The sequence below is a fragment of the Microcaecilia unicolor genome, chromosome 1 (genome assembly GCF_901765095.1).
Source record: "Microcaecilia unicolor chromosome 1, aMicUni1.1, whole genome shotgun sequence".
Classification (NCBI taxonomy): domain Eukaryota; kingdom Metazoa; phylum Chordata; class Amphibia; order Gymnophiona; family Siphonopidae; genus Microcaecilia; species Microcaecilia unicolor.
Window position 1 is genome coordinate 138,833,343 of NC_044031.1, and position 19,956 is coordinate 138,853,298.

Below are 19,956 nucleotides of genomic sequence, written 5' to 3' on the forward strand. Positions count from 1 at the left end.
GTTGAACGGAGAAGACACGGGGTGCCTGCGCGGAGTGGGGAAACGAGCGCCGGGAGCGCGAACGGAAGCGAAGGTGGGCTAGGACGTTCCGCGCCGCGCGCGCCTGGGGAAGCGCCGGGCTTGTGACGTCAGAGGTTGACTGACCAATGGGAAGGCGCTGCCCTTTCGCAGACAAACCAGTCGACTTGTGGCGTCTTCCTAGAGTCTAAAAGCAGAAGCTGAACTTTAGCAGAATCCACCTTAAAAAAAAAAAAAATACACACACACACACCTCTGCCTTAACTCCAGAAGCCGAAAACAAGTTGGAATTAAAGGAAGCGAAGGAGTGACAGAGAAAGAGCCTCTTAAGGAATCCTTGCTCTTGCCCCCCTCCTCCTCCTCCCCGTATTTAACTGGGGCCTCTCCCTGCTGCAGGAACTGGGAAGTGAGGCAGGGGGGATCACCTTAAGTGCAGGGTAGGTGGCCGGCGGGGAGCGAGGGGGGCTGCTGGCTCGCTCTCCCCAGCGCACGAAAGTTTGATGATGACTATGACTGCGATGGCTGACGGGCTGGACGCGCAGGACTCCTCCAAGTCTGCCTTCATGGAGTTCGGCCAGCAACAGCAGCAGCAGCAGCAGCCGCCTCAGCCTCACTCGCAGCAGAGCTCCCCGACCATGGCAGCCGGCCACTACCCGCTGCACTGCCTGCACTCGGGCTCGCACGCTCATCACCACCACCACCACCACCATCACCACCAGCACGACGGCTCTGCCTACCCGAGCTCCAACTCGTACAGCCGCTCGTCGCTCGCCTCCTATCCTTACATGAGCCACTCGCAGCACAGCCCCTACCTGCAACCCTATCACGGTGGCGGCGGAGGAAGCGGCGGCGGCGGAGGAGGAGGAGGAGGTGGTGGCGGCGGTGGCGGCGCCGCTACGACGCAGACCAGAGCAGAAGACCCAGGTGAGGCCGCCTGCGGCTCCCCGCCTGGCTTACTCACTAGCTCTGCATGCCAACTCACTTTTCTTTCTATTTGTGTGCTTTTTTTTTAACAGTTGATGATCGTGCATAAGTGTATAGGGATTTTCTCTAGCTCCCTTATTTCTTGGCCAAATCAGTTGTCTTGGTGGCTCCCGTAAAACAAGCATTGCCATATCTTTGTCTGAGCTCTATCTATCTATCTATCTTCTGTGATGCAGTTGCTTTGACAAATCTGTAGTCTGTTGTAAAACAGCATGCATAGATAGCTAGAGATATATGTGAGCAAAGTGATGTCCTAATTTCATGAACCATATGAAGCAGATGTGGGTGTGTTTCTTATGTTGCTCTTCCATGTACTTTACACAATGGCCTACTTTTTTAGTACAATTAATCACTAGTAATGATGACTACTGACTTGTTCTGCTTTTAAGAGAGGTGTTTTCCGTCTTCTACTTCGTTTGCTCTTCACTTATTTCCCTATAAACCTATGCCTAGCTATTCCAATGAATCAGCAAAGTGAAGATCGGCGGCAGTGTTTATTGCTTCTTTGTTTGAATTATGAAATTCTGAAAACCGAGTGTTGAATGTTTTTTTTAATTGTATCTCTGAGATATATACGTATGAATGAGCATGGCACTGAATCACTGAGTGCTCACTCACTGGACTGCAAATTGGTGACATAAAGTTAATTAGCCGTGTAAACATTTTGTTGGCTAAGTAGACCTTAGATGTTCATGAAACAATATAGTTGCAGGTAAAGGAAATCATTCATCACAAATATTACATATTTGATCTTTCTACTTTAATTTGGGAGGATTTGTCATTCAGTGCCCATTACAATAATTAACCTCAAATAATACTGGAATTATTTCCAGATTAATACAGGTGTTCCAGTTTTTTTTTTGCATGTTTAGCTCCAGTGCATTTATTTTGGAGATAAAACAAATTACAGTTTGTTGTCATTATTATGCTGTGTATAAGAACGTGAAAAAACCAAATACATTTAGGTTAAAGTTGCAAAGTCAATATGTGGCTGGATGTTTGCTGACAGGAATGTCAAATTTGTGTTTGCAGACCAGCAAAAAACCACAGTGATTGAAAATGGAGAAATCAGATTCAATGGGAAAGGGAAAAAAATCCGCAAGCCTAGAACCATTTACTCAAGTCTACAGCTTCAAGCTTTAAACCACCGCTTTCAGCAAACACAGTATCTGGCACTTCCAGAGAGAGCAGAACTGGCAGCTTCATTAGGACTGACTCAGACACAGGTAATTATCAGCAACTTCAGATCACAGAATCTCAGGCCAGACAAAGAAAAGGCCAGTTACACCCTCCAACAGACTTCTAACACTGGGGGATGGGATGACAGAAAATGCAGGAGAACAAGAGTAGAAAATAAAATGCATGTATGTGCCTAGGAAAAGATGTAAAGCAGGATCGAATCTGAATTCTTCAGCAGGAAAGAACAGTACTGTGCGTATTCTTGGAAAAGCAACTGACAGCCGCATTCTATTCCGTTCTGGATCAAATTTTTGTTACTGAGTTGAAAATGAACTGGTGTACCTATAGTAAAGGAACAGCTGAAAAATAAATTACATTTGGTAATGATTTGTTTGCTGAAAACAAATGGGGTTTAAGCTCAACCATATACAAGTGCATAGAAAGCAGAGGCCTTCTGATCTGTAAGAATCGGAGCGCCTAGAAATGGAAACATTAATAAGCAGTTGTAAAATCAATAGTTAAATAAGCCTGAACAATAATGAGCCAATTGCAGCATCTTCCCTGAGGCACAGTGATAATAGAGTGAGGAACATCAAAGACAAATGTCTACAAAATTATAGCAGGTTAATTCCTATTTTGAGTGTGGTTGGTGTAATTCTTAATGCCTTACCAATTAAGTCCGAAAGACATATAAGTCATTATAAACCACAAGGAAAGATTTTTTTTATAACAGTGAGACATAAATCAAATACTAGTGATAAATAAACCAAATACCAAACAAAAGTCACAGGTGGCATACATTTAAAAATGGTCATTTTGTATCTTATTATACTGAATTTCACATTTAGATCACTTTCCAAGTTTACAAAAGACACACATTTCAGACCTGTTTTGAAAAAAATCTGAGCTTTTTCAAAAACAATTTCTCAAGGAATGTTTCTGGTTTGTCAAGGGCTTCATTATATACCAAAATATTGTATCTTACAATACTGCTGCCTGCTTTGCAAAAAATCTGCATGCATGTACTACTGGACTCAGCAGATCTACTGTCATTAGTTACCTCTCACCAAAAGAAATGCTTCTACAAAGTAAACCTTAATAAATGTCAGTGTACATATTCTGCTTAAAGAAATGCATTCAGGAGTTCTCTAATGATGAGTATTTGTATTTAGCCCTTATTTTAGGAGTTTCATTTTCAAATATTAGCCTGCACTCTCTTTAGAGACAACATGTGAATTCAGGGATTGAGTAAAGTAATCTTCAAATTTTATGTATTGACTGTGCGGCCTTCACTGATTAGACCTGAAAAGGCTATTATGGAAGGTATAAGTCCTGGAAATTATGCTCAGGGTTTATTTTCTATAAACATTCTTCCCTTTTGGATCTGCCAGAAAAAAAGTCTTGAAAATGGAGCCTTGCTTGATGAATAAGAATTTCTTTTTCTTTATAATGTATAAGAATATAGACTTTTTTTTCCCTGCTCTGATGGGCTTCTTTTCTTCAGGTTAGTGGTTAGTGCAGCGGACTTTGATCCTGGGGAACTGGGTTTGATTCCCACTGCAGCTCCTTGTAACTGTGGGCAGGTCACTTAACCCTCCATTGCCCCAGGTACAAAATAAGTACCTGAATATATGTAAACCGCTTTGAATGTAGTTGCAAAATACCACAGAAAGGTGGTATATCAAGTCCCACTTCCCTTTCCCTTCCCTTTCTTTCAGTATGACTAGAGACATCAGGGGGAAGGAAGTAAGTTCAGGATATAAGCATAGGAGGTTTATTTAAAGCACATTGGTTTAGTTACCCATTTTGCTTGTGTAAATAATTAAAGATTCCATTGTGACCTGGTAGAGATGTTCCTGATTTTTCTCCTGTGTATTTTGATTGGTATTTGTCACTGTTCCTTATACTACAAGAGAGAGGGCATCTATTGATAACATGGCAAACTTTCCCTTAGTTATCTTCAGTTAGGGATATTTACCATTATTTTGATGTGCCTAAATGTAGATATGAATTTAGGCCGCTTAATAGAAACAATACTTCTTTGATGTAGGGAAGCAGTATTTCAAACTTTGTGGGCCAAAGAGAAGCCACTGGTGTCTATAGAAAGGCCACAAAAGACTGGTGGTTATGTCTTATGTCTGCTGTACGTTTTGTTGGATATATCATCTGATCAGAGGTCTTGCTTAAATGTCCAAGTTTGGTTGGGGTTGCATAAATATTCAGCCAATGTGAAAATACCTAACACAAACACTTCTACCTTTTAAAAGCTTGATCGGAATGGGGGAATAGTTTTGAGTTGATACTGTGGCCAAAAATGTTTGTATCTGTGCATGTAGTATATGACTGTGATGTCATAACCATTATTTGCTCTTTAAGGAGAAAATGGTTGGTTTAGGGTCTTCCCAAATCTTAGCTTATTTAGAAGACCCAGCTGAGAGCTCATAAATTCATCAAAGCAGATATCTAGGGGGAAAATGCATATATTTTTAATGGAAATGGAGAATTACATGTAAAATGAAAATCCTGACAAAATGTCATTGCCATCTGGTGACTTCATCAAAAGACCACTCTCTTAAGTGATGTCTTATAATGCTGCCTCATAGCTATATAGGTAGCTCTGTGTAAATTACTTGACCTGACATTTTTAGACATTGCATTCTGACAGTTTTTACGTTACATTAATTTATTGTTAATAAATCTTCCTGTACTAATATTTAAGGGCTTATGAGAGAGAGACAGAGAGAGACTGAAAATCCTGGACTGATTCACATTACTCTGTGGTTATCATTTTCAGTTTCAAATGGGTATTAAAATAAACGTCTAATAGGTTCCGATGTGACCTTCATACGAAAATATATATCTTTTTTTTGTTATTTTTAATTGTTCTTTCACTGTCCCCTCTGTCCCTTTAAAAATTGTAAGTATAGTGATTAATTGTCTGATATTGTATTGTGTTCTTAGGTGAAGATCTGGTTTCAGAATAAACGTTCCAAATTTAAGAAACTATTAAAGCAAGGTGGTAATCCCCACGAAAGTGACCCTCTGCCGGGCACAGCTGCCCTGTCGCCCAGATCTCCAGCTATCCCTCCAGCCTGGGACGTTTCAGCTTCTGCAAAGGGAGTTAATATGCCTCCCAACAGCTATATGCCTGGCTATTCTCACTGGTATTCATCTCCACATCAAGACACAATGCAGAGACCACAGATGATGTGAAGCATCCAAGAGAAATAAGTTCTGGTGAGGACTGTAGTCCCGGTATAGCAGAAGTTAAGTGTCTGCCGGCACTGCCAACCAAGCAGGCTCCAGATGAACATGGGCGTGTGGCCAGGACACCACGTTTTGAGTGACCTCAGTGATTTAACTTGAATTTAGAGAGACCACAGTTCTTGTACTGGTGCACGTAGAATGCACTTTTTCTGGGATTCAGAGGAAACGGTCTGTTCTCTTTGGAGTTGTGTGCAAGAGACACACCGCAGACTTTCAAACAAGGGAAGCCCGATGCCTTGCAAAGTTTGAACTTATTTAATGAGCTTGAGGCACTGCAGAAAAAGAGGCTAATTTACCCTCCCCTGTTTTTATGTACCAGTTTCAAACTGGGGACTATATTAAAAAAAAAAAAACACTACTTGAAAGGAGAATTTATTGTAAGATTAAAACATTGCCACAAGGCCAAAGTTGCTTGTTTTAAGAAGCTGCGATTGACTATTAATGCCCAAGAAACCACTGTTTCCCCCTAAGCTCTGAAGGGAACAAGAAAAGAGGTAGTAAATAAAGAGCAAATTACTTTTAAAGGGGGAGTTCATTTACAAAGCTAGGGAAATTTATACCCTGAACACTTGTATATATGTTGAATTCTAGTTGTATATACTTTGTATGTTTTTGTCTTCTTTCATATATGGAGTAAAAGCCAGAAAACATCTAACGTGTTTTATTTTTCTTTAAATTTCAGATTTTTTTTCTCAGCAAACTTTACTTTAAAAAATTAATAAATAAGTAGAATAAGATCTACCAGGCAGTGCACTGTAAGGTGTACTATATATATATATATATATATATATATATATATATATAAATAAAATCAGTAATAGTATGACTTTGTACATTTTATCTTTAGTGCTACAATTTTATTGGGCACCTAAGTTTATGGTTAATAATTATAAATTGCCCAATCACTTCTTATGCTACTGCATCAGGTCACATGCACACCTAGATCATTATAGTGTAACTTATACCTAGCTTTGCAAAAGACAAAATACAGGGCTTTCTATTATTCTGTGCAAATGACTGCTGCCTAATTTAGGATCTGATCTGGCTACTCACCAATGTAAACAAATATATATATATATATAATATATATATATATAATATATATATATATATATATATATATATATATATATATAATTACACACACGCATAAACCTTTTTAAGAAAAATACTTTTTTGCTAATCTGTAAAAAAAAAATGCACAAAATGAACATCCGGGAAGAATTATATTCTTTCAATATGGTGTAATGCACAGGAATAATGAAAATGGAAAGTTCTTTCTTCAAGTAAGCAGGAAGCCCCATACTGTGAGAATTAATAGGTACAGACCTGGGCATCCTTCAAATTATGAACCTTGAAACCACTGAGCTATTTATCACAATTCAATAGTCATCCTCGGAGTGCTCGATATAATGACAGCTACATACAGTCGTGAAAAGGACAGTCACTATAATTAGACACAAAGCGAAGATTACTTACCAATATACCAGGTCTTTTTTTGTTGTTGTTGAGCAACTTCTATGCTCAGCCAGTCCCCAGAATGGTTTAAAACCGATCAGTCCTGTCATTTTCTAGGTTTAGTATTGTTACATTAGGAAAAATGTTTCCTTTTCTTTTCCCCCCTTCCTACTGTGAAACTTTGGGCTCAGAGCTCCCCAGGATCAATTCTGAACAAAGCCTCCAGCTGCAGTCCCATCCAGTTTGAAGCAGACATTGGGGACAATTTAAGGTTTTTATCCACAAGAACGTTTTTTTTTCCATTCTCTTAAATGCAACCATAATTAGAGTAATTTTTCATGTAGCCCGCTGATTACAGCGTTTCTACCGTCAAAGATAATTACCTGTAATTTCCTTCCACTTTTAATACTAAAAAGCCATCTTTATTTAGATTCAGGAACAGGAAAGGCGAAACAAAAGAGCGAAATTATTCTGTTATTCATACACAAATTGCAGAGATGTAGGACCTAAAATTGAAAATTAACCAAAATTATTATGCTGAAAAGAATGGAAGAGGCTTTAGAAGTACAGCTGGTAGTAGAGCTTGCTGAATTATTCAAATTACGTTATAAGTAAAGCTACCATGCTTTTAAACCAACAATGTTTGGAAGAAAAATCGAATATGGTATGCATAAACATATATATATATATATACACCCATATAAAATTCAGCCCAAACAGCATTTATACCGCTAGCACATGAGGTGCGTCCCTAGATGCTTGCAGCAATTTGCTCAAACATTTTCAAGGAGAATTAACGATCATTTGCACAGATACAGAAACGCGCCGCAAGAATGATTCATTCATGTTTGTAAACCTTCCAGGGGAGGTTTCTATAAACCAGACTTTCGTATTAAGGGTCGTGCTTCCTGAAGATTTCTCTCTCATTGTTTTACGAACAAAGCCTTTGCAGAATGGGTCACTAAACGTCTCTTTAGGCCAGCCAGCCTACCATAATGCTCAAGCACTGCAACCCAGGCAGCACCCCGATTCAGTTCTAAATGTTGTGTCCCCATACATTATTGCTTTTAAAATTATACGTAATAATACCAGGAGTGGTGAATGCATAGATGTAGTTATTTGGTGCTCTAAGAAATGCCCGTAGTTTACAGGCCTGTCTTTGCCTGCTCTCGTGAGGAGCTAATCCTAGCTAACCCATGAAACAGCGTCACCTACAGTCAGCACAGACGTGGTTCGCTCAGTTTTCAGCATCAAACTGTTCAGTATTCTTTTCTTTTCTCTTCTTATTTTTTGGTTGGCTTTTTTTATTTTTGTTCACATAAAAAAATAATAATTATTCCTCGAATTTATATCATGCTCCAGGAATAATGTAACTATGCTTCCACTCTTTAGAAAAACAACGCCAGCTAGTCTTTAAAGTGTTTCTATTTTCCACATGGTGAAGTGGCTCTTTTGGAAGTCCGTTTTTCCGAAATCACACTCCTTCAGATTCTGATTCCTTAGTACCAGGCCCAATGCACGTTGTTTGCCAAAGGGAACTTGCTTTTTGCATTTCCACCAGTCGCAGTTTGCAAGCTACAAGCTATATGACAGCAATTTCCAGACTCAAACGGGAGGATTTGAACTGCACCTGTCCTCCGCATGAATGCCAGCACTGTGAGTGCACTGGATGCTTGATCACCCCCAAATATTAAGAAAAAAATCACATTGTGCAGAGAAAGCTAATTTATATTATCTAGCACCCCCTATCATTTTAAAAACAAGACTCCTGTAGTCCTAGTTTTACAAAAATCTATTGTGTGTGGCTGTCAATATCTATGCAACATAGCTACTGCTTCTATTAGAACGCAATGGTATTTGAATTTATCTTCCAAAAAAAGCAATCCGCCCTTATGTCGCATTTACTACTAGGACAGGAACTGATTTCAGCCTTAGTCCCCTTGTACCATCCTGAGCCTTCAATGAATTGATTTTTAGCACACGCCCGCGCGCCTGAGTTGCTCAAGTTTACCATTACTAGAAAAATTACAATGATCTCTCTCTCTCTCTCTCTCTCTCTCTCTCTCTCTCTCTCTCTCTCTCTCTCTCTCTCTCTCTCTCTCACACACACACACACACACACACACAACACACACACACACAAGAAAAAAAGAACTTTCCTGTCATTTATCTCTCAGCTAACTTTTCAGGCATGCTATTCTCTTCCTGACACTAACTGTCAAAAAGTAAGTAGTACAATCCAGACTAGTCATATGGAGAGGTCAAAGTTTTCAATCTATGTAGCAGCCCCTCTCCTAGCCTGAGAGAAAATGATACACAGCAGATACTATGTCACGGCAAAGGTTTGCCAAAATAAACCTCAATGGTAAAGCTAAAAGATGCTAGAAATGTTAAAAAAAAAATACACAAACTTACCCAAGTCAAAATCTGTTAAGAAACGATCTGTGTCTCGGAAGCCATAGAGTGGAGTGGAGCAGTGGAAAAATATTTTTACTGTGTTTCAGGGCAGACACTCTTTCTCTGCATTCCTGGTTGAGTGAGCACATCCAGGTGTGAAATTGTTTGCACAACCCAGCACCTCTTATATTGCCAGCAAAATTAGCTGTTATTACTGTCACTGTTTAGTGATGGTTAGCTTGATAAAAAAAAAAAAAAAAAACCCTGCTGTAATCAAGACCTGGCGCATCTTTGCAAATTACAGATAATTGTAAACGTCCAGATTATGATAATAGCATCCTAATCCAGCCTACAATATAATTATTACAAAGTGTTACATCTGAAGCTGTCCAGTAGGGCTAATTCAGCCATTACCGAGACCCCATTTTTTGCACTGCAGACGGGTTGCTGAGTGCAAAATGCAGGATTGTAATTTCACGCTGCACTCAATAAATAATGGTATGGGAAGGAAAGGGAAAATACGAAAGTGAAATGTGAACACTAACAGTGGCGATCAAATCACACTCTGAAGGACACCAGGCAGTTTGATTCCTGTGCACTAAAACGAAGGAGAACCCGTGAAGCGGGTAAAGCGCGGAAGCTCCTGTAGGTCGTGGTCTCTGCTGCCCAGCTGCGAATCCCAAGTTCTGTGATCTTAACAATGTTTCTATGAGTAAAAACAATTACGCGGGAATATCGTAGACAGATACATATGAACTAGACAAGTCATCAGGAGCTCTTTGAGGAAATGTATTAATTGAACGGTGTGTTTTTTTTAATGGACATTTGAGGTTAGCCATTTGGGTAATGTCTGTAATCTCATGATTAGCTATGATTAGTGAAAATAAATAAATAAAACAAACACATATTCATTTTACTTCCAGATCTGTACTGACCAAGCCTTAAAATGTATTACTCTTTAGTTTTTCGGTTTGAGATTAAGATACCATTTCTGGCACTAATTCAGTGGACAGTCCCTGGGTGGTATTTCGGGAACAGGAGGAGCGCACAGATGGCCTTCAACTGTAATGTAACAAACAGAGAAATCAATGTTAATGAGAATTCTGTATCTCAGGTTATTTATGTTAATAGTTTGTGAGTTCTAAAAGGTAGGGCCTGTCTATCTATCACGAATCTCACGTTATACTGCAAATAATTCAACACACATTGATATTGTAGTACATTGCTACCTCTGGGTGCATACAATGCATTATATATATCACAGATTAGAGAATGCACTTATGGATAATGCGATTTGAATTGTACCCTCTTTATATGTCAGATTATAAATTAATCTGCATTTGGGCTCATTCATGGAACTGGACTGGAAATTCTCAAGAAAATGGGAAATGCCGTTATGAAGACATTTCATTTCAAGAAACTTGTGTAAAGGTCGAAATGTTGCGGCCTCTGGTTTAGGATGGGCAGCCTACATGACTCTGGCAAAAAGACCAATGTCTCAAATACCCATATGTTCAATTTCAAAGTAGGCATTAGCAAGCACATCACAGAAACATTTATTATGCAACGCAGCCCTCCCCAGCCCCTCTCAACAAATGACTTCATGTAAATTAGCAACAGTTCTCGCCTGCACTGTGTTGATTGACCTTAAAAAAAAAATTCTTCTCTGTTAACACTGATCCACACAGCACTGAGCATACCGTTTGCAAGTTCTTTGCAATTTTACTGTAGCAAGGTGCCTTTTGCAATTCATAACCGAACAACCTCGTCTGGCTGTCTTTAAATTGCGTGGAACAAATATTTAATAAGTACCACAGGTTCATCCATGTTCATGAACAGATACATCATATTTTCAGATATATCCTCATGGACTCTCTCTGGCTGGTGCCAGAATTGAAATGTTCTACAGTCTGGAACATAATTTCTATGTATGAGATGGTACAAGGGTTAATTCACTATGGCTGCAGTAGTAGCCGGAGTGGCCCGTTGTGGTGGCCGGATGGCGCGTGAGCATGTTCTCAGGAAACTGGATAGTTCTTATAAAGCACAGTTGTGTGCTCTCTTCGTGGCAGAAGGTATTGTGCCCAGGCTGGTTTCACTGGAGTCAGGAAAAAATAGCTGGCAGTCTTCTCAAGCGTAGGTGTTTGTACGGATCAGTGTGTGCCAGGCCATTCCTTTTCCAGGTCGGTGTCTGTATGTGCTTTGTTATGTAAAACGTTGACCGTTCTTTCCTTGAGCAGGCAAAACAGAAAGACGAGGGTATATTTGGGCTAGCTAGCAAGGGGGCGATGTTGAGACCAGTGCCGCTAAGAACTGAGGTAAAGGGGAATAAATATTCAGGCAGTTGTGGGAGGAAGAAATGGAGGAACTGATTGGCTGTTCAGAAGGCGATTGGCTATAACTGGGGTGCTGGATGTGAATACAAGTGGGAGAAGGTGGAAATGAACTGCTGGACAAAGGTGCCAGATATGCAGGCAGGCGAGCAAAGAACAGAAAGGTCAGGGAAATAGAGCTGAGGTGCTGGATGGGGTGTTTGATCCTTGTCAGGATATTTCCTTGAAGGTTAACTTAACAGGGTTTGTGTGGTTGGCCTCTGGATCAGTCCTGGAGTCCTTCTGTACCTACAAGAATGTGGTTCTCCCGTACCCTTGCTAGCAGACAGGTTTGCATAGATAGGGAATGACATGGATCACAAACCACTTCCCTCTAGATCCCCCCTCCCAAAAAAACTCAATGAATTTGAAAAAAATTAACTGCTGAGTTACATTCAGATAAGCTAGTGGGCCAGAAACATTAATACAGTTGCCAATCAGCTGTCAACAGAAAGGTTACAAATTGTGTCACAGCCCATTTAAACCCCACAAAAAAAAAAATACCCTTGAGGGTGAGGCAGACCATTGCTTGCATAATTTTGAAAGGAAAACAACTGATCTTAGGTGCTGAATGCAGTGATTCCTGTGCATTGGGGTTCAAGGTACAAGACACAGAAGACATTTGTGTAAAGAGACATTAGAAAGGGCTAGAACGGTAGCAATTAGTATCATACACAGCCTAAAATATATGACTGCTTAACTAAATCCTCAGAGGAAGACATTGAACTCTCCTTTATATTAGGAGAAAATGAAAACATTCAGGCACAGAATATGGCCACTACTATTCAGGGATGACGTACAATGTGAAATGGATGAATGTGCGTTTATCGCAATGAAGTCCAAAAACCATATCAAATAATACGCGCATCCTCCATGAAGAAATCTGCGACTACATATTCTAGCGTCACTTCCAAAATATCTGCGTGACGCCTACACCACTTAAATGAGAGACAAAAGCATCCCCTATTCTCTCTCTCCTCCTCTTAGTTCCCTTCTCCTCCCCCGCTCAAAGAAGCCCAGACTCCCTGAGTCCACACTGAATAAAAGCTATTCCACGTCTAGAATTCCGAAGCTACCTCTAAAACCATAAAAAGTAGAAATGAATATAAAGAAAATAAAAAAAATAAATAAAAAGTGTTTTATCGCAAAGTTTAAAGGAGCCTGCTATTAAAGACAAGATGCAAATTGAATCTAAAAATGCAATTGTTTCCATTAATGAAGAGGCGGCTAGTTACAGTAAATAAATATTTTCAGTTATCTGTACTGTAACCCAGAATCTCTTAAATAATAATAAAACAAATTGCAGGGAATACGTTTTCCTACAAAAAAAAAAAAAAAAAAAGAAAACACGATTGTTTTAAAGGCTATGTTCCAAGACTGTTATTTACAACTTTCAAAAAATAAATAAATGTAGAAATTCAGGAAGTAAATCAATCCATCCGCCTACCTATCTAACTTGTCCAGCAAGTCACACACACACACACACACACAATCTGCCAACTATTCCTTCATTGCATCAAGAGCATACAGGAATTCAAAATACCTTACAAGACAGCAAGGGTATATATTTTTTTCGAAAAAAATCCCCCTCCCCCCAAAAAAAATTGAGAGAGAGAAAAAAAAAGAGAGAGAGAGAGAGAGAGAGAGAGAGAGAGAGAGAGAGAGAGAGAGAGGTGGCATCCATGGAGACAAGACACTGTGAGAGACAGAGCCAGAGACAGGTAACTTTGCCTGAGGGTACAAAGCGTGCCTTTTCAGGTCTTGTCTACAACCACTGTAGCAGCTTTTACCGAAATCCTCAGCTGACAGGATGTAATTTTTTATGTTCTAATCCTTAAAATGTCTCTGTCACATTTATGGCTGCCGTTTTACATTCAGTGATAAATTACATTTTCTATTTATTATTGAAATTTTTTCACAAGCATTATGCTTTATGCTAGAAATAAATCCAGAGCTGTGCCCCTATGATTTGGGTCAGAGTTTTTATACAATAGAAAACAGCACCTGTAATCATAAAATACAGTCAGTGTCTAAAGCAAAATGAAAACAAAGGTACTCTTGTTTTAATTTTCAACAGGTTTGGAAAATAAATTTTAAACTGCCATTTTCTTCAAAGTCCAAGAATCCCAAGGCAAAACAAAGTGAAGCAAAGAAAAAGGCCGAGGAATTGGATTTTTCCAGAGCTCGGCTAAATGCAAACAATAAAATATGCAGGCGTCCATCTTCACCTTACTTTAAAGTGCAAGAGAAGAATTGCTTTATCGCCCTTTTTCCCGCTTTTGTTTTTATTGTTGATGGCTTTTTGGCTTTTGGCTATTTTGTTCCTTTCTGCTCTTTCTACGATGTGTTTGTTGACCCTTATTTCCACCTAATTAATGCGGGAAATTTCCATGTCAAAAGGTTTTATATTTGTCTAGTACACACTTAAACCAAAAACCTTACGATGGGAGAAGTGCAGGATAACGTTTGGACTCTCTAAACCCTTCCATCAGGCCATGGCTTTCTGTTTGGAACAAAGATGCACCATAATCAGAGATTTTACCATTTTTGATGCTATCATAATTTAAAAATAATTATGAGCACACTGCCAAGTACTGCTTCGTTTACAAGGGGTAAATGGTTTCCTTTAGAAACCAAGAAGAGCTTTATAAATACATTATGTTCTTTGCAGCAAGCTAACTGACATAGTTAAACTTCAAACCATCTTTAAAGCGTTGTGTGTATGTGTGTGCTAGAATAATCCTTTAAAATAATCCTAGATTAAGCATAGCCAAGAATCTCTGCTTATAGATCCCTTGAGTCCTTTTCTAGGGCTTTTTTTTAACATAAAAATACTTTGGAAACTTTCTCATGGTCGAAATAATTTTATTTATCCAGAATATACAGTTTAATTCATCTATCTACACTTATTTACATGGTTAAAATAACATTGAAAAAAAAAAGTATCTGGAAAAAAAAATTGAGGTCATAAGATTTCAAGGCACCACTGAAGTGTCCACAGTTGCTCAAGTCCATCTGTTCAAAACAACAACAACAACAAAAAAAAAAAAGCTTCTTTTGAAATGCAATAAGTTACATGCAACAAGCTTTACACATTAAAATGTTTTTTTTTTCCTTTGAAAAAAATTGTTTCGTATTTTTCCGTTGGCGAAAAAGAGGGGTAGTCCAAAAAAAGGTGATGTTCTAATAAAGTGTCCCAGATGCAAGCGCCAAGGGGTGCTGTAGAGAGCCATGAGGCTGCAGGTGAGTATTGAGGGAGTTGGTGCTGGGGTACCAGGCAGCAGAGTTTTCCAAGTAACTGGCGGCTGAGGAGGGGTTGGAGTTTTGAGCGTGAGTATGAATGTGAGCATGATGGCTGAGGGATCTGGCGGAGCCCTGGGGTTCCCAAACTACAGGAGACTGTGGAGAATTGCAGGCCATGGGATCGCTGGAGCTGGGGCTGTGCTCAGGAGGCAGCTCCCCGTTCTTCATTATCTTCTTGATTTTGGATCTTTTATTTTGAAACCAGATTTTAACCTAAAACGAAATGGAACGAAAAAAAAAAAAGAACACAGTTGTTATACTTGCCTAACAGCAGGTTTGAAGGTTTATTGCACAATAGCTTAGCGATTTCAGTTGATCTAAATAACCGTCTGAAATATTTGTACGCTTTGAATATGAATATTTCAGTGCTCCGGTTAAAATTTTTTTTTTTTTTTTAAGTCCAAGCAACTAGTTCAGACGTCTTACTACCTCAAAAAAATTGTATTTTAAAAAGTAGGTAGTTGGTCTTGAACCTTTCTGTTGAAATGTGTGTTTGAACTATTCGCCTAAAAAAACTGCAACTTTTTTTTAGGGTTTTGTTTGTGCAAGAGTTATCAATGCTGATATTTTAAAAGAAGCCACAAAGGGGGAAAAAAAGTCATAAACTTCGATTTACCCTACCCATATAATGCAAACTGAAAAAAAGAACGCAAAAAGAAAATACTGTACAGTAAAAAAAAAATTATTATCCTTCTAACTTTTAAACTTTTGGAAAATATAAAAATACTCCTGGTGTTATCTGTTGGTCCATTTTTCAGGGCGTTTTTCTGCATTATATAAGTTCACCAGCTTGGCGAAACCAGGCACACATTTCAGAGCTAATAAACAGGTAATATTTGCTTCCTTCGTTAATCTACAGAAGCAACAACCCACACACAGCAAAGGTGCTCCAGCTTCTGTCCACCCTACTTCAAACCCTCCTTCTCCCTTCCTGTACTACTGAGGAAAACCAGCAACTTTATAAAAACAAGTAAATCGAGCCACAGGGAATGCCGAATTCGATTTTTTTTTTGTTTTCCGACATTCCCTAGCAGAAACTTAAAATCTAGGGCAATTTCTGTTCTTACAGAATAAAGAGAGAAAACAATTCCAACTAGCCCGTGAGATGGTAAATAGGAAAGACAACGAGGTGCAGAAGGGCCTTACCTGGGTCTGGGTGAGTCCCAAGGATGCAGCCAGCTCGGCTCTCTCCGGCAGGGCCAGGTACTGGGTCTTCTGAAATCGCCTCTGTAAAGCAGCCAGTTGAAAGCTAGAATAAATTGTTCTAGGCTTCCGAATTTTCTTTGGTTTGCCGTTTACCATTCGCACCTCTTGCTCAACCACTTCTTTTTCTGTGAAAAAAAAAAAAGACAGAAAAAAACTATTGAAACGAATAACAGCAGCAACAACAATAACACCAAGGAAATTGTGATTTCCCACATAAATAAAGATGCTGCGGTGGGAAATAAGCTCAGATTAGTTCACTCTCCTAACAAAAAGCTTTTACTGTTCCCATAATTGCCCGCACGCTCTCCATAAAATCCGTGCTTGCTGCCAGCTTATATATTAAACAAAAATAATACAGAACCAACTAATATATATATGCAATGAATTCTAAAGTGAAAATTTAGTTTTCTTGAACATCTAAGTTTAAAATATATATATATATATGCATTTTCTGAAACTCAGCTAAATTATTTTCATTGATTTGTTTTTATATTGTTTTGTTGTTATTTATGTAATGAGATATGACTCTAATCTTGATGAGCAGTTTCGGGTTTAGGAAAAAAAAAAGACGCTGTAGGCCTGGAATAATTACATTTCAAGGGAAGCAGCTGTGCTCAGTCTTGGTTGTTGATGTTTTAAAGTCCCCCCTTTGATGATTTTCCGGTGGGGCTGTTAACTATCAGAAGCTGGGCCGGGAGCGTTCCTGGTGCTAGCAATAGCAGTCAGTGGGCATCCCGGGTACCACCGGACGCTGTGGAAAGAGGATGAAAATTCCAGTCCGGGGAAAGCCCAGACCATAAAGAGACATGATCTGAGGGACGAAGGGCTAGAGAGGAAGTTCAAAGCCGCCCCCCCCCCCCTTCAGAAAGACTTGTCTGTAATTTGGGCACAGGAGCGGTTGCTTTGGTCAGATCAGATAGAGACAGCGGTTAAGATGGCTAAAAATAGAATCTTGCCTCTGTCCTGAACCAGCATAGCCAAGTCTGCCTTCTCCTACACACTTCCTATCACTCCTTACACTTCTTTTGATATACGAAAAAGAGAGAAAGAAAAGTAGCTGAAAATAAAACAGGGCAATTTTCGGAATGGCATCTTCTTAACCCTCCTGCTGCAGGCTTGTGTGGCAAATCATCTTGCATATAAAGGAGAGGCCCTGGCTGATTTCAGACCTCCGTTCCCGTCAGGAGTCATCACTTCACATCAAACGCATTTTTTTTCAAAAGAGATCCTTAAAGTAAGCATGAAATAGCAAGGCTGCTTCGAATGTTGAAACTAGCCCTCCCGCAACGCGCAAAGGTGGTGTTGGGCGCGCTAACCCCGTTTCTGTAACATAGAGAGAAGTTAGCAGCAGCCAGAAGGATACCAAATGTGAGTTTTGGAAGGGAAAAAAGAAATCCGGTCAGAGCAGTATTTCCAAACCTCAGTCTCCTCCTAGACCGCCGTGAATATCCCAGCTCCGGAGAAAAGGCCCAGTCTGTCCAGCAAGTTCCCCATGGGCAGCAAGGGGGGAAATGTTTTTGGAAACTGGGATCCAAAGACCACAAAGCACCAAATCTCAGGAACAAACCCGAGTTCCTCCCTTTTTTTATTTTCCTTTTCCCCGGGCCTGTCAACTGCAGTGGCACATTTTACACACTTGGTAACCTCGGACATTTCCTCTTTCTCTCAATCCTGCCACCTCCTAACATCTGGAGGAGTTTATTTTTATTCTGTTTTATTTTTGAAGTTTAAGCAAATCCCACGAATCCATTGGGGACGCAAACCACATCGCCATTCCTCTGCCCTGGTGTTCTGAAAAGTCTTGCGGCAGATATATTTTGGTCTCTGAGCACAGCCGCGGTGCTGTTTTCTTTGGAATTTTATAAATAATCCCGGTGGCTGAGTTTTTAGAGCGGCCGAAATATTCCTGCGGTTTGTTTTGGGTTTGGCTGGAGGCGCCTTAGTCATAAATAGGACAAACTACAAGGAAAACCAGAGACAGAGAGACAGAAAAAAAAAAAGACAGAGAAAACAAAAGAGCGATTGGATCTTTCTCTGCTAGTGTAATCAGTAGCAAAATACACGGCACTAACTCCTGGAAGAATCTGTGGTTGTATTTTTTTTTTTTTTAAGACAGCTCCCTTTTTTTCTACTCCCTCTCTCTTTAACCCTGTCTCCCTCCTTGCCTCTGCCCCTCTCACCTGGTTGGCCGGCGGGAGGTTGACTCCTGCTGTAGGCACCGCTGTACTGGTGGTGATGGTGGTAGGGACTCCCGTAGCCGTAGTCCGCGTAGGCTTTGGCCGGGAAGTTGGCGGCAGCTCCGTTCATGCCGTGATACTGGTACTGATAGGCATTCAGTGCCTTGCCGTAGCTGGCCGAGCTGGGCGAGCAGTAGCCGTGGTGAGGGTGGGCTCCAGCGCCGCCACCCGGGCTGTAATACCCCGAATCTGTGGCCGAGGACTCGGGTAAAGTCGGAGATTCCTGAGACGGGTGATGCATGATGCTGGAAGCTTGGAAAGGGATCTGGAAATCACTGGACCGGATGGTGGGCAACCTTCTGTCAAACACTCCTGTCATAGTCTGCAGGCAGGGGCAGAGGATGGAGCTGGGAGCAGGGGCTCCGCTCAGGCTGCCATGCTGGAGCCGAGGCTAGGAGGAACTCTGGCTTCTCCCACAGTGTGTGTGAGGGCTTAGCGAGAGGGGGAGGAGAAGGAGGAGAGGGAGGAGGGAGAGCATCTGAGTGGCTGGGACTCTTGCAGACTGCTGGCTGGGGCTCAGCATAGGTTTGGTTAAATCCTTAATTGCTCTCTTACGCACAGCAGGGCGGATCGGGTGCCATTGGCCAGAGCAGCAGAGCAGCAGCAGCGGCAGCAACACCCTAACCCGTCCAACTAGTTCAGCACAACAAAGCCCCAGTCCAACAACAACCAAAAGAAGGCGAAAAAGTCCCACTGAAACTCTCTCCGTTGCCAGCAATCTGCCTACCTAGCGTCCATGACAGCACCCAGCTCCAAGGCAGGGCAGCTCAGAGCTTCCTGGTGACACCCCCCTCCCAGCTCCAGCTTTTTACAGGCACAGAGGGAAGAATTACACATAAAGAGCATGCTTTTGTGACAGCAAGCAAACTTTTCTGCCCCTAAAATAACGCTCCCCCAGCTATCCCACAGGGTAAAATATACTATAAAGAATCCGTCCAAAAATTATAACCCCCCCCCCCCCTTTTTTTGTCTGTTATTTTTCAAGTGAGATGTGCCAATTAAATTTAAGGATCCGCACATTTCAATGAAGAAACGTATAAAGCTTTTCACCTTTGTTCCCTTTTCTTTATGGAAAATTTAAAAAAAAAAAAGATATTGGTTCACCTTTTGCAGATTACTAATGGCAGGTTATCCTATTTTGTTTTGGAACAGGGCCCCTTGAAGGAGTTCAACTGCAGGGAATAATGCAAACCTTATCTGTCACAGACAAACAATGAGATAGATGCTTTGTCTGTAAGATCTGTCTAACAAAGCCACAAAACCGCTCAACTTTTCTTCCAATTACACGTTTTCGTCCAAGTTACTGTAAAACAATGTCTTGCTATTGTTTTTCAGTTATAGTATAGAAGTTCTGGCGATTTACTTTCCCGATCCCTTGCAATCATGAAGCTACTCATCTTCCAATACCACACTCCTTTTCTTGCTTAAAAAAATGCACTTTTACCAACAATAAACTAATAAACGTCCTACACTTAGACTTATTGCAAATTTGATGCCAGCCCCCTTTCCCGCTTGGAAAATCACACAATTCGATG

General features: G+C 40.4%; 2 protein-coding genes across 2 annotated transcripts; one reads left to right on the forward strand and one right to left on the reverse strand.

Moving 5' to 3' along the window:
• Positions 1 to 243: 243 nt before the first annotated feature.
• On the forward strand, positions 244 to 6,100 carry DLX6 (distal-less homeobox 6). The gene is made up of 3 exons (XM_030189944.1): positions 244 to 942; positions 2,035 to 2,228; positions 5,143 to 6,100. The coding sequence occupies exons 1-3, from the start codon at positions 519 to 521 to the stop codon at positions 5,392 to 5,394; spliced, it is 870 nt and encodes a 289-aa protein (XP_030045804.1). The 5' UTR covers positions 244 to 518; the 3' UTR covers positions 5,395 to 6,100.
• An 8,423-nt stretch (positions 6,101 to 14,523) lies between these two features.
• On the reverse strand, positions 14,524 to 18,914 carry DLX5 (distal-less homeobox 5). The gene is made up of 3 exons (XM_030200846.1): positions 18,365 to 18,914; positions 16,125 to 16,309; positions 14,524 to 15,191 (listed from the first exon to the last, which is right to left on the reverse strand). The coding sequence occupies exons 1-3, from the start codon at positions 18,738 to 18,740 to the stop codon at positions 14,859 to 14,861; spliced, it is 894 nt and encodes a 297-aa protein (XP_030056706.1). The 5' UTR covers positions 18,741 to 18,914; the 3' UTR covers positions 14,524 to 14,858.
• Between the last annotated feature and the right edge of the window lie 1,042 nt (positions 18,915 to 19,956).

What these genes read in the sequence shown, in the direction of transcription:
- DLX6 (XM_030189944.1), top strand. Translation starts at nt 519, where the DNA reads ATGATGACTATGACTGCGATGGCTGACGGGCTGGACGCGCAGGACTCC. An exon ending in GACCAGAGCAGAAGACCCAG is followed by an intron (nt 943 to 2,034) that starts GTGAGGCCGCCT and finishes TTGTGTTTGCAG; the next exon opens with ACCAGCAAAAAACCACAGTG. An exon ending in TAGGACTGACTCAGACACAG is followed by an intron (nt 2,229 to 5,142) that starts GTAATTATCAGC and finishes TTGTGTTCTTAG; the next exon opens with GTGAAGATCTGGTTTCAGAA.
- DLX5 (XM_030200846.1), bottom strand. Translation starts at nt 18,740, where the DNA reads ATGACAGGAGTGTTTGACAGAAGGTTGCCCACCATCCGGTCCAGTGAT. An exon ending in ACCTCCCGCCGGCCAACCAG is followed by an intron (nt 16,310 to 18,364) that starts GTGAGAGGGGCA and finishes TTTTTTTCACAG; the next exon opens with AAAAAGAAGTGGTTGAGCAA. An exon ending in TGGGACTCACCCAGACCCAG is followed by an intron (nt 15,192 to 16,124) that starts GTAAGGCCCTTC and finishes ATTTCGTTTTAG; the next exon opens with GTTAAAATCTGGTTTCAAAA.